Source organism: Nicotiana attenuata, chromosome 2 (genome assembly GCF_001879085.1).
Source record: "Nicotiana attenuata strain UT chromosome 2, NIATTr2, whole genome shotgun sequence".
NCBI lineage: Eukaryota > Viridiplantae > Streptophyta > Magnoliopsida > Solanales > Solanaceae > Nicotiana > Nicotiana attenuata.
Genome location: NC_031990.1, coordinates 75,188,377 through 75,214,636, shown reverse-complemented (window position 1 = coordinate 75,214,636; position 26,260 = coordinate 75,188,377). Strand labels below are relative to the sequence as shown.

At 39.5% G+C, this 26,260-nt stretch overlaps 1 protein-coding gene across 2 annotated transcripts; it reads right to left on the bottom strand.

The window, feature by feature from the left end:
• Positions 282 to 5,083, bottom strand: LOC109212879 (ATP-citrate synthase alpha chain protein 2). Of its 2 annotated transcripts, none has more exons than XM_019376588.1 (13): positions 4,922 to 5,083; positions 4,657 to 4,773; positions 2,928 to 3,104; positions 2,607 to 2,768; positions 2,416 to 2,496; positions 2,142 to 2,193; positions 1,948 to 2,062; positions 1,753 to 1,834; positions 1,360 to 1,455; positions 1,152 to 1,253; positions 888 to 1,004; positions 680 to 796; positions 282 to 603 (listed from the first exon to the last, which is right to left on the bottom strand). In XM_019376588.1, exons 2-13 carry the CDS (start codon positions 4,753 to 4,755, stop codon positions 532 to 534), a joined length of 1,272 nt encoding a protein of 423 aa, XP_019232133.1. In that variant the 5' UTR covers positions 4,756 to 4,773; positions 4,922 to 5,083; the 3' UTR covers positions 282 to 531. The 2 variants fall into 2 exon arrangements, with proteins under 2 accessions (XP_019232133.1, XP_019232126.1); XM_019376581.1 differs by having other exon boundaries at positions 4,862 to 5,082.

Sequence of the window (26,260 nt, the reverse complement as noted above, 5' to 3'; positions counted from 1 at the left end):
TGTGTATGAAAATATTGTTCTCGAAATTCTTTCATTATTCAAAGTTAATAAATATACATATTTTTTACAATTTATTTAATTATTTACTCCAAAATATAATTTAATTTGTTATATAGAAGAGTCCAATTACATATATAATTAGAGTTAAAAGAAAAATATCACGGTATTGAAAAAATAGAAAGAGAGATATTCAAAACCTAGAGAGTAAAACAGGAATTTAGAAGATTTAATAGTACAGATAGGATGGGGAGAATGCCTATAGTTTCAAATTGGAGGCGGAGTTTGTTAAAACTGTTTCATATTAATATGTAGGATTTCTTTATGCTTCTCATGCTATGTAGCAGCAATTTTCTGCCAGCAGAAAGATACTGAACTGATCTGAAACGAAGCCATTGCTGATGGCTCGTTTATGTAAAATGTCATAAAAATACAAATCAATCTCTTTTATCTTTGGCAAACAACATCATGCTAACACAAAGCTAGAAAGAATAACCAAAACAATTACGCTTGAAGAATACAGAGTTGGTTGCTCTATGCAGCTGCAGTGATGCACTCAATAGCCTGTTTGCAGATGCCAGTCATGGTTGCCTCAGGTCCATATACCTACAACGACAGACGGGAAAAATTAACAACGATATTTCAAAAGAAAATCTCTTTAGGCTAGGATGCTAATTCGTACCTCAATTGGGATGCCAATTTCTTCCCCAAGAGACCGCATTTTGGCAAGACCTTTTTGGTAGTTTGGACCTCCTCTCCTCACATATATGTGCATTCTTGCAGCTTTAAGTTTTGATTCCTGTCACAAGAATGAATGCCGAGTTTGGAGTGTCCAAATAACTGCAAGTCGTATTGAAGATAGCTATGAATTATAATGGTTAATTTCATACCTTCTCCTTCAAAGCTCGAATTATACCACTAAATGTGGCAGCAACATCAGTGAAGTTGGCTATTCCACCACCTATCACAAGGGCTCTCTTACGGCCGTCAGGATCTGCAGTTGCACACTGCAAAGTTGGGATTCAAGTGAGTATCTTTCTCCTAATAATAGATGCATAAATTAAGAATATGCCACAATGAGTGAACACATGATTGTGTATTAGGTTCTAAAGCATGTCTGATCCTGTAAATTTATGCAAATACTTTATGCTTACATCAATTACAACTCTGGCATACTGCAAGACCTCTTCTTCATTTGGAGCACCGCTGTATTCTGCGTAGTTCCCAAGCTCAGAAGCATATCCGAGATCACCGACCTGGGAAGGTAATATAGCACGTGTATTAGAGCTGTGCAGGCAACAGAAGGGGAGTCAATTTAACCAGATACAAACGGCATAAGTTTGTCGAAGGAGATAAACATACAGTGTCTGCATAGATGACACTGGCACCTCCACCAGCAACCATTGTCCAAATTCGCCCCTTGGGGTTCAAGACTGTGAACTTCAAAGATGCACTTGTCTGAAATAGAAAAATGGATTGAACGCTTTAGCATGTACGGAAAAGAGTCTCTAGAAAAACTAATTGATGAGAATATAACAGCAGTTTGATCCTTATTCATCTCTTTACTATTCCAAAAAATAGAGACTAATACATCCCTCCCCAGACCCCACGTATGGGATTAAGTTGGGTTTGTTGTTGTTGTTAGAGACTAATACATCTTTTTCAACATCCAGGGAGTGGGAGAGGGGTGACAATTCTGAGTCTTCTGTTTCCCACGACTTTTTATTTATTAAATGCCAAAGAGTCGAGATATACCTTTTCATCTAGCCCATGAATAAAGCTCTCTGTAGCACTCATCACTCTTCCAAATGGCAATGGAAATTCGATATTTCCCCACCTGCAGAACGAAAGATGTAATGTTACGCTAATTATGTGTACATTACATTTACTCAATGTTTCCTGAAAACAGTAGAACAAGTAAATGTCAGCGACTAAATTGCAACACATTACTTCTTGAAGTTCTTAAAAGCAGCAGTGTCATCAAGCTCTCCCCTCATATCTAGTGGATAAGGCTTTCCTTCGACCAACGTGAAAGGATTCATCTCCAGGAAAGTAAAGTCCAGATCTGATACAAGGAAATGTTCGGAGGCTAAAGAAAATCCAAAAGGCTATTAAGATGATATGATAACGAAATTTAGGCATACCTTGAAACAAAGTATAAACCACTTTGAGGAACTCCTCAATTACTCCTTTGATCTGTACAATAAAAGTCAATTTCACATCAGTGATTTCAGATATACGTTGCGGAAACAAATATGGCAAAAGAACACGGAGAATATAAATCTCTGTTTTTTTCCTATGTTTTTTTGAAGAATAAGAACAAAACTCAATGCTCCAACATACAATGAAGTTACAATTTTAACAGGTGTCAATCAAGGAGCAAACTTTTCCTAGGTTATGGTTCTTTCGAACATTTACCTCAAGTGGTAGAGTAGCAACAAGTGGTGCACAAATCTCTGATGTAAAGGATGTCCCCGTTGGCAAAAAGATTGTCTTAACCTGGATTAACAAAGTTGTCGTGTCAAATCAATATAAAAATATATAATACTGATTTGAACTTCAACATATCTTCAGTTGACTTGTAAAAAGAAGGGGCACATTTCACATACCTTGTCCCAGTTCTCTTCGATATCTATTCCTCCACATTCAGAAAAGCTAACACTACAACCAAGTCTCTCTGAGACAATGTTAAGGTAGAACTCTTCATTGTGGGGTACAAATGGCTCAACAATGAAAGTTGTAATGGGCCCCTTGCATCCACTCATCTCCACCTTTTAATGTGAAAATACATGCAAACATAGGATCAAATTATAAGATATATATGTGCTAAAATGTCCGAGTATATATAATGTTTGTTTTATAAAGTATATAACATGTTCTCCTTATAACAAAATCACAACAGAAGACAAGTCACGGAAATTTTTTATCACCTCTTTGCCTAAACGTTCCTTCACGAAAGAAGCGACCTCAGCCAGATCAAGATTCAAGGCAACTAGCCCGCTTTTTCCACGCTTCCCAAATAACATATCAGGCTTTACCACCAATTTTGTTGAGGAAAGCCATGGCTCTTTCTCTACAAGCTCATTCAGATCAGTTGATTCTGTAACCTACGCCATAGAAAGGAAAAATACATACATCATGATGTTGCAGCGAGGAACAACTTATAATCTCTTAAATAAATAATGTAATGCAATCCATAATAGTCAAAAGTAACATGAAAGAGTGTTTCTCCAGTCCTATTCACCTGAAATAGGAAATCCTCTGGTGGGTTCGTCCTCCTACCCCCATCACACACGAAAAAGTAAATCTAAGACAATGTTGTATGGAGTCAGGACATAGACTGAATAAGCTCATTATTTGCTAATTGCTTTGAGGTCCCTAAAGACGGGCAAAAGGATCACAATGAAAGACTTCAAGAAGATACACATGTTTGTTTTAACACACCGGTTGACAAGGGCGGCTAAGGCCATTGATTAAGTCGACGCCCCCCCCCCCCCCCCCCCCCCCAAAAAAAAAAAAAAGATATCAAAGGCCCAAATCTTTACTACTATTAGATAAAAGAATATATAACTGGTACAATTATCCTTTCAAATTTTACGTTTTTGTTTTGGAATTTGATTGAGGTTGTTCAACTGAATGAGAAAATTACAGTAGGTTTTTATCACTCACTAATTGATGCAATGATCTCCCTTTTGTTTTTATTTTTCCACCTTCACATGGATTCATTTTCTTTGTCCGTTTAAGACAATTTCATTTTTCGGTTTTAACACGATTTGCTTGAATAGGCTGTAAGAATGAATGGTAAATAAAAATACGTATGAACTGTAAATAGATACGATTTGCCAAGATTCCATTTTGTACCTAAAAAACGTAGAAGAATGAGCTTAAATAGAAATACATGTGAATTTCATTGAATAAGTTTAAGGCATCTTATTGAAATTTCGCTTTGGGCGACGAATTTTTTAAGCCATCCCTGCTGGTTGATATACAGTAACTACCACTTCTAGAAATTTAGTTACAGCTAAAAATCATGTCCTATTATTCTTCAGTTTAGTAGCCGGCTCAGAGCCTGTGGTCCCAACATTCTTCCTAGTTCCTACACTATCATCAGCTAGACCAGTGCGGAGCTACATAGCTCCAAGAGGTGTCAACTAACACACCTTTTTCGGAAAAATACACTGTTTAAATAGGTAAAAATAATTTTTTTGATGTGTATATACTATGCATTGAATTCCCTTAACTTCTTCGTGGTTTACTTCTTTAAATTTTGACACCCCTTAGTGGATATTTTGGCTCTGCTACTGAGCTAGACTCATTTTCTTTTACTAGGCAGAATGTATTGGACCAACCTAGGAATTTCCTCCCGATGGGCAAAGATAGATCTCAACACTAGAGGTGACAGAAAAGGGGAATTTTTTTGGCAGGATTAGATTCTGCACCTAAGACAGAGTTACAGCCACTAGACTGCAACTCGAATATTTTCAAATAAATGCAGAACAAACAGAAACATCCTACATTTCTCTAATTCAGACTCAAATCTGCATCCTAAAATACGATTTGAGTCAGTTGGCCTAATTTTAACAGCTAAATTGTTTCCTACATTAAAAAGATTTCAGGTGAGCCAATGTTAATTGAATTAAAATGTCATTGTTCCCTTACCTGGGCAGATTTAATGGCCAAATCATAACCAGCTAGCCTCTTGAAATGCTCTTTCAACAATCTCTTGGAATCATACTCTCTGATCTTCTTCCGGGCCATTTTTTGTTTTCTTTTCACCTGCGCACAGATCCAAAATCCCATTAACCAAAATAATTAACAAAATTACAGTGATGAAGAAAATTAGAACGAGAGTTGGGATCTATACCGTTATAAAAGAGAACCCAAAAGTTGAATATTTGCTATGTATTAAAGATTTACAACTTACAACACAGGCTGAAATCTTGGGTCTCAACTGCCACTATTTATAGTTCTGTGAAATGGGATTTCAGAGATGGCTGCTGGAAATTATAAATATTGGACTAATTGAAAAATAGTTACTATAAAGAAAAATACAGAAAATAGAATCATATAATAGCGGGAAGTAGTTGTTGTATTGTATGTATGGAGTATGGACAGCGGACACATGTGACGCACAAGCAAACTACCTACCCACCAATGTGGACTAACTAACTTCACTATTTATGCTAATTTATGGCTTTAGCTACCTACTATCAAAAATTACTTTCTCCCTTCAATTTATTTGCCACACTTCCATTTTAGTCCGTCTAAAATAAATAAATTTATTTATTCAAGAATAATTTAAATGTCAAATTTATTTTATTTTTAATGAGATTATTTGTTATCTCAAAAAATCGATAACTTGTTATAAAACAATAAAAGAAGATGAATAGTATTACAGAGAAAAGTAGAGAGAGAATTCTTATTTATATTGGATGAATTACAATATAGAACCCTCTATTTATAAGGAGAGAATGACTTATCCACCAAGCAATGAACCCTAGAATCTCTCTAAATATAAACATTCACCATAAATACAATTCTATTTATAACACTCCCCCTTGAATGTCCATTCAACAGATAATGTGCCTCGTTAAAACCTTAACTAAAATAAAACCCAATGGGAAAAAAATTCTAGAAAAGGAAAAAGAGTACACATATCTAACAATACACATTTTGGTTGCCTCGTTAAAAACCTTGCAAGGAAAACCCAGTGGGACAAAACCTTGTAAGCGAAAAAGAGTGTAACGCGCATTAACCCCCCCTGATGAGAGCATCAATTCACATCCTTAAGCATTTGCATTCCAATTTTGTGCACCATCTTCAAAAGATCTTTGGTAGAGATTTGATGAACAAATCAGCCATATTAACTTGAATGAATATATTGTACCTTGAAATCATCATTCTTGATAGAGATGAATTGTCTTCATATGATCTTGTTGGAATTGTCAGTTCAATATCTTCACATAGAGGTGAAAACTCTTGCTATCATATTATCATGCATAGTTATAGCAAGATACATTTGTGCACAAATTGCACTGAGGATGTAGTACTTCAAGATCAAGAATTGTATATGCTTCAAGCAACTTAAATCCTTCATGGATTGTCATATAAGTTAAGTCATATAAGCCATATAGTAGACTTTAGATGCATATCAAGTTTCATGTCATGTTAGACATATAAGATATCGAAAACTGATTGCACATACCATTGACTTTATACTTTCAAGTGTTTGAACTACAGGTCCAAAACTACATGTCTTTCATATGAAACCAAATTCTACTTGAATTGTTTCTCTTCTATTTGGCCAATATTTTTGTGTCTGTATTCGACAGACTTAAAATTCTCATCTATACTTAGTGCTTTTATAGATGTCGTCGACGAATATTTCATATCGGTTCCAACCTCTTTTTTTTCTTCATAAAGACATAACATAGAGATCTCTTCATTCATATATTCAGGTACCTGTCTCTCATGAGATTTTATGAAGTGTTATGTCATGTGACCTTCTAGATCACTTGCATCCTTTATTATGATCATTTTGATCATTTGCTCAGCTTCTTTATCAAGAAGTTTTATTTAAAACCGATTTGTCTATACGCTTTAAGCGTACCATAGACTTTGTCCTTCTAGGACTTAATAAGAGCATTTGCTATGAGAATATAGTTGCTTTCTTTGGGCCAGCAAATGCGTCTGACATGCTTTGCAATATATTGCAAATGAATTATCCTTTTATGAACTTCAAGTTCATATTATCTTATTCGAGGATCTAGATGTACAAATGATAATTCATTCCACGTAACTTTTTCTCAACTGTTATCGTGTCTCCCCCTCATGTTAGAAAAACTAACTTGTTACCTCAACTTTGAGAATCCACCTTTGTGCGTTATGTTGTTAATCAAAATATACACCGCACATCAATAATAATAAGATGAAATTATTTGGTTCCTGATCCTGAACCACTTGTGAGGGGAGAAAATAATATACTTTGGTATATAACGTATATCAAACTGATATAGATAACTTTGTTCTCATAAGCAATTGTTTAGCTATTAAGTAGAGGCCCTTAATAAATCATTTTGCTAAACCAACTGTGATGTAAACCAACTTATCAAGATGAACTTCTTGAATAGAAAATCTGGAAATTATGCTCGAAATTAAATTATTGAGCAAGTTACCTCGCAAAACACCATGTTGCAGGTTATTAATAATCGCACATGTAACCATATCATAGATGCATCTCATGTGGTATACATGGCAGATGAATGAGCCCATATTCACCTTTGATATTTCCAGCATTCATGGGTTTCAATCCCAATTTTAGTTGATCTATTAATTAATGAGAACAAGCAATATAGGAGAATTCGTAAAGAACTTTCTAGTTCTTTAATATTTACCCATGTGAATCCTCTTTTACTTTTGCACATCATACTTGAATTGACACGGCTAAATCAATTATGCCAACTGAATAAATTATCAATAAACTCCAAGTTTATTATGATATGGATTTTTATATCAATAAACATCCACTTTAGTGTGGTATTTCTTTATTTGTGTAGTACAAACTGGAGAATAAAGCGGGTAGCTTTTCACATACATATCATCCCGCTACAAGTTATAGTAATAGAAGATATTAAATCTTTTCTTTATTTATACTCTCAATATAATCAACCGCTTTGGCGTATACTTTAGAAACTGAATAAGTTTCTTTGAGACTTACTACAACACAATACCTTATTGGTAATCAATTGTGTTTCTCTAAAATAGTATTAATTGGCTCTTCTAGAGCTCTCAATTAATTCGGCACTACCACATATTCATCAACATCCATATGGTGAATATCTCTTTTAAAGAGAAAGTTATACCATTATGGTTATGGTCAAAATTATATGCAAGATTTATTTCTTGCATTACCGTTGTTTTTTAATAATCACAATGCCAAAATATTTTGGCATACAATAAGTACGCGGCCAATGATTATTTATGCCATAATAATGAAATAATTTTCTTATTTCATCCCAAACTTCTTTCTAGAGGCTAGTGTGGTATATTCACTACCACTAGCACGTTCATATGTATTCATAAATCAGATGTTGTCACATTCACACCATGAATGGACTATAATCATCTATATGTGCTTTATAAAATCTCATGTCAAATCAATGACAAATATTACTTTCACAAAGTGAAGGATTATTTTGAGAATCCTTATTATTCTCATTATTACAATGATGACGATTATAATTTCGTCTATTGCCACGTCCACATCCATTGATACCTTCACGGTAATAATCTTGTCTTCTTTCAGACTTATCACATATTGCTATCACATTCTCTTAAGGGAATGAGAATGCAGCAAATTCAATGGGACGAGTATTCACTTCTTGTGCTCACGATCATACATGACTTTGATCATGGCAAGACATAAAAATTTTACCACTTCGAGTGGTTATAATTTCTTACTAACTCCATTAGAGTTATAATCAAAATTTATTTTCTTTGCTTGTATTTAAAATCAAGTTATAGAATAAAAGAGAAAAATACGGTAAAATACATACCTTAAATTCAGAATTTAATCATGAAGGAAGTTCATGGAATAATTGACAATCATTATGCTCAATCACAAAGCTTCTACTCAATTGGTAAGAATCTCGTGCTGATAACGTGTTATAAAACAATAAAAGAAGATGAATAGTATTGCAGAGAAAAGTAGAGAGAGAGAATTCTTATTGATATTGGATGAATTACAATAGAATAGAATCCTCTATTTATAGGGAGAGAATGACTTAGCCACCAAGCAATGAACCCTAGAATCTCTCTAAATATAGACATTTACGATAAATACAATTTTATTCATAACATAACTCATTCTAAATTCTAAGTTTTAAAAGCATTTTTTTTCTTGAACTTCATGTTCAATAAAATAAGGCCACATAAAATTGACAAAGGGAGTAATATGTATGCTTTTATTATTGTCATATATACTATACAGTACAAAAGTTGGAATCTCATGTTGGTTTAATGTTTGGCAGCCTCATATGGTCTTGCTTAATTACCATATCTCCGCGATTGGGAATTAGACATACCAATATATTTTGATTTCTCTAATTGCCTCGACGTCATTACAAAGAATCGATTTTTATACTAAGATAGCTACTGTTTCCTTATGGACACCAATCCAAAATTCAAAATAGTATGTAATCCTATGTGAGAATAGGTGCTGACTTGATTTTTTTTCTTTTTTCCTTTTTTACTTGATATACTCTAACATATCAAATTCTCAAATATATACATTGTTTACCCTTAAAATTGGATAACAATTAAACATATAATGTGGTTTAAAGGAAATATGATTTCACCTTATACCAATTGATAATGTAAAGACTAGTAATAGAAATTGACAATAAGATAAAGCAAACCAACCATAAAACGTAATTCAACCCTTGAACTAGAGTGCCCTCGAACTAGTTGATACTGGAACGAGTAAAAATAATTCAAGATGATGAATAAGAGAGTATAAGCTAAAGAGAAAGTGTTATATTGCTTTGATATGCGTGAATCCAAAGTGTCTTACAAATGATTGGAACTCCTCTTTATATAGTAGAGAAATTCTAATTATGGTATAACTCTAATTACAGAAGGAAATCTCATGATTAGCTAATTAACCGTCCTTGATTTGATCCGTTCTGAGATTTTCGCCATGATCTTCGACTAGTCACGGATATCTCGCCTTTATGTTATTATGCTACCTTCGATCTTGTTCGATGTCTGTTTCACTCGGTCTCAACCACTACCGATCTCGCTCTTGACAGGTTCCTCGAATCTTGGAACTTGGTACCTTGTCCTCATACCTCAGTCTAATCTATTATGGGATCGATCTTCGATCTTTCACACTGGTCGCGTTAAATTAGTAAAATCGGGTGGGCCCAATTTTAACCATATACAGATAGTCCCCTCGTTTTTTGGAGTGTAATGACAAGAAACGAATTAAGCCTTCGATACTTGACCTGTCATGACATTATTCCGTAACGTATGAGGCAGATGTGATCGAAGCGTCTCGTCGGTGCAGTTCCCTAGGCATTTAATGCATGCCAGTTGATGGGCGGTCACTAGTGATTTCGAATCGTCGCCGTGAAACCCATAAATAGGCCCTTTTCTTGTTGATTCAAACTTTACATTCAATTTCTTCCAATCTCCAAAGCCATTTACATCTTTTAAGTTTGTCCGCTCTGCAAAATCTTCAAGTTTTGTTGTCAACCCTCTCTCAAAACACCGAGTCTTATTTCTTCTTCTTCTTCAAACTCAAACCCAAAAATGGCGAAAATATCAAAAACTGTGACACAAAAGGAAAAAGCTTCCTTATCTAAGCCGGTCGGCGAACAACCAGCGACGGAGCCCAGCCCTAAAGAATTCTTTCCTCCGTCGTGTGTCCTTGACTCCGATTTCAAAGTTGGAAAGACCTCTTCTGTTCCGGGCCGATATCGAGGTACATATGCACAATCACCAGTGGCCTTTTAAAATAAGTTAAAAAGGACTGCAACTAAGTAGACAAGCACGTGGTGGTGCCCTTGCCCGAAGAGTCAATCACTGCGTATGTGGAGGGGTTTCTGAGTGTGTATACCTACCCTTTCACATTCGGTCCTCTAGATCCAATCATTGTGAACTTCTTCAAGAAGTACGAGGTCACCCTCAGCCAGATTCATCCTTCTTTTTGGAGGATAGTGACATTGCTTTGATTTTTTGTGAGCCAAGTCGAGGGGCTTCCTTTCACCCTCGACCACCTCATTCGTCTGTATAGCCCCCGACTTTACTGAGGCGGGCTAATAAAGCTTCAACGTCGGTCTTCGAAGGAGGTCTTCTTGAGCACCGACGAGGACATGGACCGGGGTTGGATGGGCCGATTTGTCCGAGTGAAGACTTTGGACCTGATCCCGGCCGAGAGCATGCCATTTACAGAGAAATGGAATATGAAGCGTGAGTATAATTCCACCTTTTAACTTTTGTTTATTATATTCTCTTTTTTTATCCTTTCTTACCGGTGTTTTACTTGGTGCAGTCATTACCTGGATGCCGGGTGCGATTCCTATCTAGAGAAATGGGTCAGGAGCTTGGTGTCGACGTCTACACACGCTGAGCGCGTAGGGCGCAAATTGTCGGAGGGTCAATCGGAGGCCCGAAGCCATGGTAAGTTTTCACATATCTCGATAACCTTGATCGTTGTCTGAATTTCTCCTCATACTTGTTTTTCTTTTATAGGTCTGGGGAAGGATGTGCCGATGAGGCCTCCATCTGGTGAGGAGGAAACTTCGACCCCGGTCCCAAAATCCGTGAAAAATAAAAATAGGAAAAGGATCTCAACCTCCGAGGATCCAAAGCCCAAGAAAAATCCGGCTCGTAAGCCAAAGAAAGACACCGTCTCCTTGCCTGCGGAGGTAGTTCGGCGACTAAGAGAGGAAGAAGAAGAAAATGAAGACGACGGCTTCGAGCTGGTGGCCCGAGTGAGGATGAACACCGAGGCCCTAAAGGCCTCTGAGTTAGTGAGAGTTGAAGAGTTTCCGCCTCGAAATGAGGGGGTCATGGAAGAGGACCTGAGCAAAGTCCTCGAGTTGTTGGAGACTGATGATGTCTCCCGCCGAAATACGCAATCGGCGGGTATGTCCGAAGGGGCCGGCTCCGAGGCCCTTCGAAATGAAGAGAACGCCCCAAGTGACTCACTTGGGGCAGTAGAAATCGGAGACTCCCTGCTGCTTCCTTCATTCTCGGAAGAGGAAGTTCGGGAGGCTCAGGCCATGAAGACCCCTCAGGTAGAAGGCGCCCTCGGAGGGGAGGATCTTTTCCAAGGTTGTTTTGCCGGGGTCAACGATGTCGCTGGCTTGAATGACTTGGAAGTATCGATGAGGAGCTTGGGCAAATCTTCCTCGAGTTTCAGATTGACCAGCCAATTTTCGGCCCCCAGTGTTGATCCCAAGTGCAAATGGACTATCATTATTACGATCCCAGAGGATGCACGAGTTTTTGTCGCCCCTATAGGGGTGGCCAGTTACCTTTAAGGTCTGGTCACTAAGGAAGTTCAAGCTCTGATGGATGAGGTGGGAGCACCGTGTCTCTTCAATGAGGCCTAGCAAGATTTGAAACGGGTAAGCCCTAACTTTCTTTGTTGACACCGGTCTTCATACTTATGTTTTTCTCTCCTTGCCTAATTCTCTCCCTTCTATTTGTGTAGGCCTCGGTACTTCATCATGAGGATTTCTTTAAGTCTCGAAGAGAGTCGAGCCGATATGAGGCTGAAATTCAAGGGCTTACCGAGGAGAAAAATGCTCTCAGGCTTCTCGGTGAGCAAAAAGAAAAAGAAATCAAAGGCTTCCAAGCTGAGCTGGCCGTGGCCCAGAAAGAACAAAGCGAACTGACCGAGCAGGTAAATAAAGTCTTAGATGCTTATGGCCTTGGTTTGGGAGTGATGGCTAATGGTTCGATCTGACAGGTCCATTGGCTGCACGAAACGATTGTGCAACTCCGAGGAGAGGTAGATGAGGTAAAGGCGGAGACTACAGTGTGGAGGCAAAAGATGGATCGCCTTGCCTCATAGAAAGCGGTGCTCGAGCTCAGTTATCCTCAACCGAAGCCAACTCCAAGGCATGAAAGAGAAGAACTTAGAACAAGCCAAGAAAATTGAGGAGCTACAGGCTCGGTTAGACACGGAGCTTGCTGTGGAAAAATCTAAGGCTGAGACAGCTAAGGCCGATGGCAATCGTGGCCATCTACCGAACTGACGCCGAAGCCGCTCAAGCTCGAGCGAAGGAAGTTGTTGATACTGCTCAGACTCGAGCATACCGGGTTGAAGAACATGCCAAGTGCTAGTCTCGAAGAGAGACTCTTGAGGAGATCCACGCCCGTGGCTTCGATCTCACTGTAGAGATCAAAGATGCAAAAGAACATGAAGCCGAAGCCAGAGCATTGGTCTCTTTCGATGATGATGATTCAGAGAGTGTGAGTGGATCCGAGAATGGAGAAGATCCCGAAGACGAAGATGTAGCTCCCGAGGAAAATTAGGCACTTAGTATTTTTCTTTTTTGAATTTTTGTGTAGGATCCTGATCGGTCCTTGTAAATATTTTCATATATAAAAGATCTCTTTTCTCTCTGACTTGTCTTTATTTCAATTTTTGTCTTGTGAAAATTTTGTTTCGTCTATGCCTTGAAAACTTTCATAAGTACGAGGCTTGGGCAATTTGATCAAAGTCGGACTAGTGTAGTCTTTATAATCGAGTGAGTACTCGCTTGAACTCGAAGTAGGATGACCCTTAGGCTGATACGGCCTCAAAAGAATGGCTCTTTTCCCTTTTCGGCTTAAAAAAGTTAATCATATAAAGTTTGTTATGCCTTAGCATGAAATAAGGTTGTTCGAGAGTTTGAATAATACAGTACCCCTTTAGGGTTTTCGAGGGTTGATGTTATCGAAACCCTTTACAATTTTGCCAGGGGTATCCTTTTTAACCGGTTTTGTGAAGATATTAGAAGGCCTATTTTTATTACATAATTCGGACCTCTCCGAACCGTGTTAGTTTGGACGTAGACTTTAACTTGGGGTTTGCCTCTTGGGCTTGTTTCCCGATTACACTTCGAACTTGTTCAAAGTGTCAGTCCCCAATTAGGGTGGCCGTGGCCTATAAAACCGAGAATTGCCTTTTTAAGGTCTTATGATCTCAAAACTCTGATAATCCGATTACGTCAATTTTTCGAACGGCAATCCCCGAGTATGGGGTAAGTTGTTTGAGCTTCAGTTGTGACCGGCCCTTAAGCCCATTTCCACAATAGACCAAAAGTATGAAATTGTAAAGTAAAAATTTCTCTAAGGCATGAAATATTTGGCAAGGAAAAATACATCTCTCAATAGATTATACATGCATACATGTTTGCCTTTAGGGCTCGAGTAATCTACATGGGCACGGTTCGTTTGACCGTTTGGTACAAAGTTTCACCTAACGAGACCCTGTCGACACGAAGTATCTTTCTTGTAACAAAGTTGACATCCGAGGGTGATGCCCCCCAGTATTCGAGATTGATTGTAATGAAGCCTCGGATACTATTGAATTGCTCTAAGTTAGCACGAACAATGGTTGCCTCATTAAAAACCTTGCCGGAAAAACCCACTTGGGATAAAAATCGGTCTAAGGGAAAAAGAATTCAACGCGTGCTTTCAGACCTAAGGACTTTGTGATGAAGAATACTTTGATGTCTTCGATTGAACACCTGCAATTGGTTAGTATAAAATATAAATGAAAATAGAGAAGGTCGTACCTTAGCAATAGTATTGTTTAAGGAGTGATACGTTCCAATTGTTTGGTAATTACTCGCCGTCCATCGTGCCAAGTTTGTAGGATCCCTTTTCGATGATATAAAGGACCTGATACGGTCCCTCCTAGTTCGGGCCAAGTTTTCCTTCGTTTGGGTCTCGAGTATTGAGGGTGACCTTTCTCAGAACTAAGTCCCCGATCTTAAAGTGTCGAAGATTGGCTCTACAGTTGTAATACCTTTCGATCCACTATTTTTGTGTGTCCATTCGAACGGGGGCGGCTTCTCGTCTTTCATCTAGCAATTCGAGGTTCGTACTCATAACCTCGTGATTTGACTCTTCTGTTTCATACCGAAATCTGAATGTAGGTTCCCCGACTTTGACCGGGATCAGAGCTTCGGCACCATAGACTAAAGAGAATGATGTTGCCCTCGTATTGAATTTCGACGTTGTTCGATACACCCAAAGGACCTCGGGCAATATTTCTCTCTATTTCCTTTTGTCACACCTCCTTTTTTACACACCCACCCCGAAGGATAGTGTATAAGGGAATTTTTCCAATTTAAGTGAAATTATTCGAAATGGAATTATTTATTCAATTTATTCAGAGTCGCCACTTGGGATAGGTTTGTTTCTGGTGTCCCAAGTCACCGGTTTATTTTAAATCCCAAATCGAGGAAGATTTTCGACTTTCCAAGTGAAGTCTGCGAACCAGAAATTCTGACTAAGGAATTCTGTTAACCCGAGGGGAGGTGTTAGGCACCCCCGGATTCCGTGGTTCTAGCATGGTCGCTTAAACTATCACAATTGGCCTATTATCTGATTTTAATACATGTTTCAACCTATAGTACAATTTTAACTTATTTACCGCTTTTAATTAATTTAAAGGAAGATTAAACGTCGTCCAAAATATGTCTTTGGCTCGCGTCACATAAAATGCACCCGCAATCCGGAACACATCTTATTCAACGTTTTAGGATTTGGATTTGGGTCACATGAAATGCACACCCGAGTTTAAGAAGGTAAAATTATTAAATAACGCACCTAAAGCAACTAACGCGTTGTTAACTTTGCGGGAGGCCATGAAAATTCGCTAAATGGCATGCCCCAAGTTTTAAGGATTTTAAAGATATAATTAAGGAGGGCCACGCAATTTGTGATTTTATTCGGCGCGGCGCACCTCGATTCCATTTTAAAAAGGATGTCCTAAAGATGAACTATTATTATCTATTAAGGTTCTTCTCTATTCTAACTAAAGAAAACTTAATTAATTAACATTAACTAACATCAAAGTATTCAAGAAAATTTGGGCCCCAAGATCAAGCCCAAACTCAAACAAGGGCGATCTCCATTATTGAAGAGGCCCTTAGTTCGAGTCTGCCACTTAACTTGAAAGGCCCAATGCCTACATTTCAATGTTTTAAAAATCATTAAATCCGAGAATGATCCAGGACTTCCAACACGTTGGGCTCGAAAACAGCCCAGTCCAAATGAAGGGAAATTGACGAAAAACTGGCCCAGGGGAAAGGAAAACGCTTCCAGTTCTGTTCGTAAAGCTGTCCAAAGTTTGGGCCCAGGGTGAGTCCAATTTAGAAGTAAAATTGAAGCTGGGACTCAAGATCAAGTCCCTACAGGCCCAAAACTTAGCAAAATAAATGGATTCAATGGGCTGATAGTATTTGGGCTTGTTATTATATAACTGGGCCAACATTAGGCCCAGTCCTTATGGTCCAAATAATCCAGGCAGGAATGCAAACAAAAGCAGTACTGATACATGAACATGAGATCAAAGATTTGGTTTTCTAATTTAAGACCTTTGACATAGATTAACATTGATTCAACTCATAGGCCAGCTCTTTTCGCTTCACTTTTTAATTGCAAATAAATGGACAAACTATATTAATTAACAGGTTAAAAACTAAGAAAAATACATGAACGATTGGATTTTTTCATTTGTTGCAGATCTCAAAACTCTAGTCCAATGCCCTCAAAACTAAGCTATGGGAACTAAGCACTAAAACATGGGATTGTTTCGAATAACTATTGACCACAGAAATAGAGCTAATACAAGCACTCACAATTACTTTTAGGCTCACGTAAGATCCAAACTAACATTTGAAACATGATAGTAAACCTTTGAGGGACTTGAAGATTTATACACAACGGACAGTAGTAAAATCTGATAATTCCAAACTCATTTCTACATTTAAACTAACATAAGTTGCAAAACTAATTTACATTACTAGAGCTAAAATAAATGAATGAAACAAAATATAGTTCAACAGTCCATAATTAATTACAGTGTGAAGATTTAGCTAATCAATAAAACTAACTGAAATATAATGAACCAAATTAACACATATCAGCATGAGAAATCATGCATAACTTTTATTTTCATTTCCAATTTGAGAGCTACATCAAGCCAGACTCAGAATATGTACCTGGAGTTCACAAGAAAAGCAAAAACAGAGGATGAGTGAGTAGCAAGAAGCAGCAGCAAGAGCAGTGTTCAGCAAGCAAAAATCAACCCAGAAATAATCGAGGAAGACCCAACTTAAACCCACACTTGAACCAGTAACAGTGTCAATAAAACCAGCACTCAAAAATCCAACCAAAGCTGACCCAAATATTTGAATATCAAACAAGATTCAACTCATTTTTAACTTCTGGATGTTCAGAGATTGTTTAACAATGAAAACCTTCAGGATCTCAAGAATACTTTAATGGAACAGTGTTTTTTAGAAGTTTTAGCCGTCTAGAATTTTTCAGGATTTTCCCCCTCCGACTTCTAAGGCAAGGAAAGGATGCCTTTATAGGCAAGAAAGTAGGGCAGTCTTAAGGTTTTGATTTTTGCCCTTCAGCCCCTTTTCAATTCTTGTTTTTAGCTTAGAAATCCCTCACTTATTGACTTGTTACTCAAGTTAAACTACCAAAAACCTGAAATTCAAAAAGAAACCCCCCACTAGAAACTTCTTATTCTGTTACTAAGAGATTCCCTAACCTAAACTTCCTAAACTACCCCTGAAACCTTGTCAATTTACTTCTGAAAACCTGACCCAAAGCATGGGTTGAATTAGGGTCACCTGGCCAATCCAAATGGCTTACGGACCCCAAATGGGCTCAATGTCTCAAATACATGGCCTGATGAACCAAATCAACCCCTGGGAGTGGAGTTTGAAATGGCTTCAAAGCCCAAATAGCAAAAAAGGAGACTCAATCCAATCAGCAAGCAAACAGAGGCAAAATACATAAATAATTTCGTGTATGCAGAAGGGAAAACAGAAATAAAAATTAAACAAGCAAAAGGAAAGGGAACGAAACTAATAGATCGAAATCAAACTGGATATGAGTCTGGACTTTTAACATGATTTAATTGATAGGAACTCCATGAATTGATCAATTAACACAAAAAGGGTAAACAAAAGAAGGAAAGCCTAATCATGCTGCTAAACAAAAAAATTAAACATGCGAAGAAAGGATAAAACGACAAAAACTAAATAAAACGATTAAAAGAAAAGAGAGAAGGGGGTACCAGATTAGAATCAAAACTGGATCCGACTACGAACTAGTCCAAACTTCTCTGATATGTAAGAGGGACTTTGACTACTATTATTCGACTATTCTTAACAAGAACAATCGAATAATGGAAGTTTCAAGTCAACTTGACCAATTGTCGCACACGATCTCGACATGCATTCCAAATCGGCATATGATGTGGTCCCAGATGAAGTCTATAACTTATTTTTCTCTGACTTTCTCGAAGGCATGTACTTTAACCCACTTAAAGAAATAGTCAGTCATAAACAAGCTGAATTTAGCTTTACCTGGGGCCGATGGTAGAGGGCCAACCATATCCATCCCCCATTTCATGAGCGGCCATGGGGATAGGACTAAGTGGAGTTTCTCTCCGGGCTGGTGGATTATTGGCGCGTACCTTTGACATTTGTCGCACTTTCAAACAAATTCTTTAGTGTCCTTCTCCATATCGGCCCAGTAGTACCCTGCTCTGATGACTTTGTGAACCAATGACTCTGCACTGGAATGATTTCCGCAGGTGCCCTCGTGAATTTCCCGTAAAACATAGTCGGTATCTCCTAGTCCCAAACATATCGCTAACAATCCATTGCACATTCTCTTATATAGTGTTCCATCCTCGGCCAATTTGAACCGTGAGGACTTCATGCGTAGAGTCCTCGATTCTTTAGGATCCGGTGGAAGCTTCTCGTTCTTTAGGTATTCGATGTACTTATTCCTCCAATCCCAGGTTATACTTGTGGAGTTTATTTCGGCGTGTTCTTCTTCGATAACTGACCTCGAAAGTTGTACGACAGTCCTCGAACTAAGTTCATTGTCTTCGATCGACGACCCCAAATTTGCAAGGGCATCAGCCTCACTATTTTGTTCCCAAGGTATGTGTTGTAGGGTCCATTCTTTAAATCGATGTAGAGACACTTGTAGTTTGTCTAAGTACCTCTACTTTCGATCTTCTCGAACCTCGAAAGTTCTGTTGACTTGATTTACTATAAGTTGGGAGTCTCACTTGGCTTCGATGACCTCCGCTCCCAATCTCTTAGCTTGCTCGAGACCTGCAATCATGGCCTCATACTCGGCCTCATTGTTAGTTAATTTTGAAGTTTTGATAGACTGTCTATTTGTATTACCTGTGGGTGGCTTCAAAATGATGCCTAGCACCGTACCCCTTCACGTTCGAAGTGCCGTCTATGAAGAGGGTCCATACCCTCAATGATGTACCCGATTTTAATAATAGTTCCTTTTCGACCTCGGGTACGAGGGCTGGCATGAAGTCGGCCATGAAGTCTTCCAGGATTTGAGACTTGATGGCCGTTCGGGGTTGATACTCGATATCGTACTCGCTGATCTCAACGGCCCATTTGGCCAATCGACCCGAGAGTTCGGGCTTGTGCAAAATGTTATGAAGGGGATAGGTGGTCACAACACAAATTGGGTGACATTGAAAGTACAATTTTAATTTCCCAAAGCGCTTACTAAAGCAAGCGCTAATTTTTCTAAGTGTGGATACCGGATCTCGGCTTTACCTAGGTTTCGACTAACATAGTAAATAGGAAATTGCGTACCTTGCTCTTCTCGAACTAAGACCTCTCTTACCGCTATCTCCAAGACCGCTCAGTATAAGTAAAGTTGCTCGTCCTCTTTCAGAGTGTGAAGCAATGGCGGGCTCGATAGATATCGTTTGAGTTCCTCCAAGGCCTGTTGACATTCCGGGGTCCATGCAAAATTGCTCGTCTTCTTAAGCAGTGAGAAGAACCGGTGGCTCTTATCTGAGGACCTCGAAATAAATCGACCTAGGGCGGCACTTTGTACAACCTTACATTATCAACAACAGTGATGTCTTCGATTGCCTTTATTTTATCGAGGTTGATTTCGATCCCCCGATTTGATACCATAAAGCCGAGGAACTTGCCCGAACCGACCCCGAATGCACATTGTCTGGGTTGAGCTTCATGTTGTACTTTCTTAGTATGTCGAAGGTTTCCTGCAAATGTTTTAAATGGTCCTCTGCTCGCAGGGACTTAACTAACATATCGTCAATATAAACCTCCATTGATTTACCTATTTGTTCTTTGAACATTCGATTTACTAGGCGTAGATAAGTAGCACCAGCATTTTTGGTTCAAACGACATTACGTTGTAACAATAGGTGCCGTATTTAGTGATGAACGAAGTCTTTTCCTGATCCTCCAGGTTCATTTGTATTTGATTGTACCCGGAGTAGGTATAGAGAAAACTAAGGATCTCGTGGCCGGCCGTGGCATCGATCATGCGATCGATAATTCGCAAATGAAAGGAATCTTTAGGGCATGCCTTGTTTAAATCCTTATAGTCTACGCACATTCTAAGTTTATCTCCCTTTTTAGGGACTACCATTACGTTTGCTAACCATTTAGGATATTGTACCTCCCGAATGGATCCTATATTGAGAAGCATTGTTACCTCGTCCTTAATGCATGCATGCTTTACCTCAGACTGGGGCCTTCTCTTTTGTCTTACTGGGCAGAACTTTGGGTCTAAGCTCAGCCGATGCGTAGTGATCATCGGTGGGATCCCTATCATATCTGGGTGGGACCAAGAAAAACAATCTGTGTTATCTAAAAGGAATTGAAGGAGTTTTTTCCTGAGCTCGGGGATTAGCCCCGTGCCTAGGTATACCTTTCGATCGGGCAGATGCTCGATCAATATGATTTGTTTCAGTTCTTCGACCATTAACTTTATTGCATCAGAATCATCGAGGATTATGAAGGTTCGAGGTATCATATAATCATCATCCTCGAAAGTTTCCTGCTCCTCCGATTGGGCCGAGGCTGGTGACAGTGGTTGCTATTTGACTTCTTGCTTTCCCTTTGACTCCGATCCCTTTGTTGATGAAAGTGCTGATACCGGCACTACTTCGTCGATTGCAAACACTTCTTTGGCAGTGGGTTGTTCACCGTACACTGTTTTGATTCCTTCTAATGTTGGGAATTTTAGGATTTGTGAAGCGTCAAGGGCACTACCCTAATGTTATGAATCCAAGGCCTTCTGAGCAGCGCGCTGTACCTCATGTCACTTTTGATAACATGGAACTTCATTTCTTGGATGGTCCCGACCATATTTACCGGCAAAATGATTTCCCCTTTGGTGGTTTCACTTGCCATATTGAAGCCGTTAAGTACTCGAGCTGCGAGCACGATTTGATCTTGGAGGCCGAGTTGCTCTACAACCCTTTATTGAATAATATTTGCCGAGCTACCTGGATTAATTAACATCCGTTTAACTTGAATTTTATTCATAAGGATATATATTACTAGTGCGTCATTGTGAGGCTGTTCGATCCCTTCTGCATCCTCATTGTTGAAAGACAAGGTTTCTTCTAGTAAGTAATCCCGAGTTCGCTTTTCTCTCGTGATTGTCACCTTGGTGCGTTTATATACCAGTCCTTAAGGAATATCGACTCCATTAACGATCATATGAATTACGTGCTGTGGTTCTTCCTGTTTGCATCCCTGTCTCTGAAGTGATTTTTAGCTCGGTCACTCAAGAATTCTCGAAGGTGACCCTCGTTGAATAAATGAGCTACCTCATCCCTTAGCTGTCTGCAGTCTTCGGCTTTGTGACCATGTGTATCATGGTATTTGCATATTTGATTAGGGTTCCTTTGAGCTGGATTGGTCTGTAGGGGTCTGGGCCATCTAGTTTACTTGATCATTCCAATGGCTGATACAATACCCGATGCATCGATGTTGAAGTTATATTCTGAAATTCGTGGTGCTTCTGTGGGCTCAATATGTTTATCGAAGCCACTTTTACTCGTGAGCCCTCGGGAGCTCTGTCCTCTATCATTCCTTCGATCATTTCAGACGGGATTATGTCCTGGGGTGCTATTTCTTCGGTCTGTGCTGTATGGTTGGTATCGATCTCTATTCGATCGGGGTTCTCTGTCGATGTCCTTTTGAATTCTACTAATGGGCCTATTTGGGTAAATGGAACCGGAAGGAGTTATTAATTGACCATCCTCGAACCTAATCTTCGACTAGTATCGATTATGTACATCGGCCCATGTCATAGCTGGATATTCAATTAAATTCTACTTTAGTTGTCGTGATGCTATTGAACTTCGTTCGTTCAAACCTTGAGTAACATCTTGAACAACCCAATCATCTGTGGCCGGGGGTAGGTCCATGCGTTCCATCTGGAATCGAGATACGAATTCCCTTAACATTTCGTTGTCCTTTTGTCTTACTTTGAAGAGGTCCGACTTCCTAGCCGCAACTCTTATTGCTCCGGCGTGTGCCTTCACGAAGGAATCTGCAAGCATGTTGAAGGAGTCGATGGAATTGGGCGGTAAATTGTGGTACCATTTCCCCTTTAGATAAAGTTTCTCCATTCTTTTTCAGTAGAACAAAATCAATCTTATCATCTTCTAAGTCATTCCCCTTTATTGCGCATGTATATGAAATGACATGTTCGTTAGCGTCGGTGGTTCCATTGTATTTGGTAATTTCTGGCATGTGGAATTTTTTCGGTATGGGCTTCTGAGCTGCGCTTGGAGGGAAGGCTTCTGCATGAACTTCTTCAAATCCAAACCCTTTAGAATCGGTAGTGCCCCCGGTATTTGGTCAACCCGGGAGTTGTATGTTTCTACCTTTTTATCATTTGCCTCGATTTTCTTTTCTCCTGATTCAATCTGTTGAGTGAGCTCCTCGAGTATTTTCATAATAGTAGGGTCAATCCCCGAATCATTAGCGTTCGATCTCTCCGGCATAGGTTCGGCCCTACGAACAACTTCTGGTTCAGGTTCTGGTTCGATCCCACTTGGTGCTCGATGCTGATTCTGTAGTTGCGCTATAACGACTTGCTGAGCTTGTTGCATTTCAAATATCAATTGGAGGCTGACTCCACCATCTTCTCCGCCCTGCGTACGCTACCTTCAAGATCAACGCCCAGATTTGCATTTAGGGCGACATGTGAACTGACATTGACGGGATCTGCAATTGGTACTCTCTCGAGGCCAACCTGAGGCACTTCGATCCTGGGGCGGCTAAATTATCGTTTTCTCCATGGAATTCGAGGCCGTTATCGGTGTGATTGGGTACTGCTTGCAAGTTAGACATGTTGATCCTGAAATAAAAAACACTCATAAGAATAATCGTAAAGTAGTGTGTGTTATTAGAATTAATACCAGGCAATCACTATTATCCTTATCCCCAAGGTGGGCGCCAGACAGTTTACCCTTAAAATTGGATAACAGTTAAACTTATAATTGTCACGACCTCAGTTCGTCCTCCGTGAACCATCATGACGGAACCTAGTCCCTACGACAAGGTAAGCCTAATAATGAAAATAAACCAATTTGCGGAAGAAAACAAGTAAACCCAAAAATAGTGAATAAAACAGTGTTTAATAGTGCCGCTCGACATACACCATATCAAATCTCGAATACTAATACTTTTCCCAAAACCCAGAATCTAATGAAACACAAGCTAAGGATACTACATAGTTCTCTAACTCCAGAATGTCTAAAACAAAGTAAATACAGAAGGGCTGCAACTACAAGAGAAAATGGTGAGAGACTCCTCGGTCTGCGGACGCGGCAGATATACCTCGAAGTCTCCGAAGGATCACCTCGCCTCAAGGATGGTAAGTCTGAGTAGAGGTACCTGGATCTGCACATGAAAAACATGCACAGGAAGGGCATGAGTACACCACAGCGGTACTCAGTAAGTGCCAAGCCTAACCTCGGTTGGGTAGTGACGAGGAAGGTCAGGGACCTACTGAGGTTAAATAAAATATAAAGTCGACAGTGTAGAATAGAGCAGTATACATAAGTATAGCAGTAGGAGTAACACATGATATAAGGGACAGCGACAACTGAAACAGAAACAAAGTAATCACCGTAAACAATTACAGCTCAACGCAGAGGTAACAACCGGGGGATCTCCCAGGATACTGTCCTGTAGTCCCCAAATATAATATCTAGTGGATCTCCCGGGTGCAGTCCCGTAGTCCAACTCATAAATGCGCGGGGATCTACCGGAATACCACATCCGTAGTCCCAAATATAAATACTCAATACTGAATATACCGGGTGCAATCCCGTAGTTCCAATGTAAAAGTGCAGGGGGGATCTCCCAGAATACAAATCCGTAGTCCCAAAGAAACATACAGGGGGATCTCCCGGGGTATTGTCCCGTAGTCCCAAAGTAAATACACAGCAGCAACAAGAAGAATACTCAATTCAATCAAATTTCACACTAAGGTAAAGCAGGTATTTCTAACCTAGTATGCTGCACATAATTCAAATAGGGCAGTAGGACAAATAAGCAGTTAAATCAATTAGGCATGCTTCCCTAAGCTAACAACAGGCTTAACTTGCAAGTAGTGTAAACAGGAAAAGGAAAAACACAATTCTAAGTACTTAATGGAAACCGGATTTTTCAACAATTAGCATAAGTACGCACTCGTCACCTTACGTACAAGGCATTTCAATTAATAAATATACCAAATCCTAAGGGGAAGGTCCCCCACACAAGGTTAGGCAAGCCACTTACCTCGAACCAGCTCAAAATCAACCCGAAACCACGTTCTTTCCACGAGTATTCGACTCCAAATGGCCCAAATCTATTCAATTCGATAGCATAATGTAAATATATTTCAAGTAACTAATTCTACAAATAAATTCAAAGCTAATTCGCGAAATTAGATGAAATGACCAAAACGCCCCTCGGGCCCACGTCTCAGAATCGGGTAAAATTTATATTATCAGAATCCACATACTCTCATGAGTTCATTCATACCAAAGATATCCAAATCTAAGGTCAAATTCCCCATCCAAATTCTAATTCTAGGTCTAAGAACCTTCTTTCCATTTTTCTCAATTTTCATCTCCAAATCCGAATTTAAGCGACAAAACTAAGACAAGATTAATGGAATATAACTAGAAAGGAACAAGGAATCGTTACCCAATGATATTCTCTTCAAAAACCTCACAAAATCGCCCTACCCCGAGCTCCAAATTTGATTTTCCAAGCTTTGAACAAAACCCTCGATTCTGCCCCCTTTCTGCCCAGTAAAACCGCATCTGCGGTCTTTAGACCGCACCTGCGGTCCCGCTTCTGCGGAGCCAAGGTCGCACCTGCGACTTCTCCCTTAAATAAATTTTCCGCTTCTGCGACACACTTTCCGCACCTGGGGTCTCGTAGGTGCGTTAACCTTCTCACACCTGCGGCTCCTGGAGCTGGACCAAATTTCCGCTTCTGCGGCGCCGCACCTGCGGTCCCACACACGCAGGTGCGGTTATGACAGGTTTAGCAATGAAAAAATCTTCCTAAGTCCAAATTCAACTTCTGTCAAGCATGCGAAACTCACCCGAGGCCCCCGGGACCTCAACCAAAAATACAAACAAGTCTAATACCACAGCCCAAACACATACCAATCCTTAAAACACCTAAAACAACATCGAAACACCAATTTAATATCGAATTCAAGCCTAAGAACTTCAAAAACTCAAAATTTACGCTTTCGATCAAAAATTCTATCAAACCTCGTCCAAATGACCTGAAATTTTGCACACATATCATATTCAACACTACGGAGCTACTCCAACTTCCGAAATTCCATTCCGACCCTCGGATCAAAATCTCACTATCGAACCGGAAACTTAAAAAAATCCAACTTTCGCCATTTCAAGCCTAATTAGCTGCGGACCTCCAAAATGCAATCCAATCACGCCCCTAAGCCCGAAATCACCCAACAAAGCTAATGGAACCGTCGGAATTCCATTCCGAGGCCGTCTTCACATTGTTCCGACTATGGTCAAATTTTCAACACTTAAGCTCTCATTTAGAGACTAAGTGTCCCAAAACTCTTCGAAACTCAAAACGGAACATCCTGGCAATTCAAAAATAGCAGAAATGAACACGGGGAAAGCATTTAATAGGGGATCGGGGTGTAAATTCTAAAAATGACCGGCCGGGTCATTACATCCTCCCACACTTAAACATTTGTTCGTCCTCGAACGAGCATAGAGACATACTTGAAGTAGTGAAAAGATGAGGGTAACGGCTGCGCATATCCTGCTTGGTCTCCCAGGTCGCCTCCTCGACCGGCTGACCCCGCCACTGAACCTTTACTGATGCAATATTCTTTGACCTCAGCTTTCGAACCTGCCTGTCCAATATCGCCACTGGCTCCTCAACATAAGATAGATCCTTGTCCAACTGGACTGAACTGAATTCCAACACGTGCGACGGGTGTAAGGCCCAGGTGGCATACAAGCTCGAGCTGCCACCCGAGATGTCATTGGTACACCCAGTCTTGCATGTATCTATGTTGAAGAAGGTCGTGGGAGATCTGTCCACTTTTGGCCAGTTGAAACTATTGAGGTTAATGAAGAACTGTCATATGAACAAGTTCCAGTTGCCACTTGACAGGCACGCCCGAAAATTGAGAAATAAGG

Bases quoted from the DNA above. Each gene is read 5' to 3' on its own strand.
- LOC109212879 (XM_019376588.1), bottom strand. From the start codon at position 4,755: ATGGCCCGGAAGAAGATCAGAGAGTATGATTCCAAGAGATTGTTGAAA. The intron at 2,194-2,415 runs GTAAATGTTCGA...TTTATTGTACAG, and splicing joins TTGCTACTCTACCACTTGAG to ATCAAAGGAGTAATTGAGGA. The intron at 1,254-1,359 runs GTATGTTTATCT...TTACCTTCCCAG, and splicing joins GTGTCATCTATGCAGACACT to GTCGGTGATCTCGGATATGC.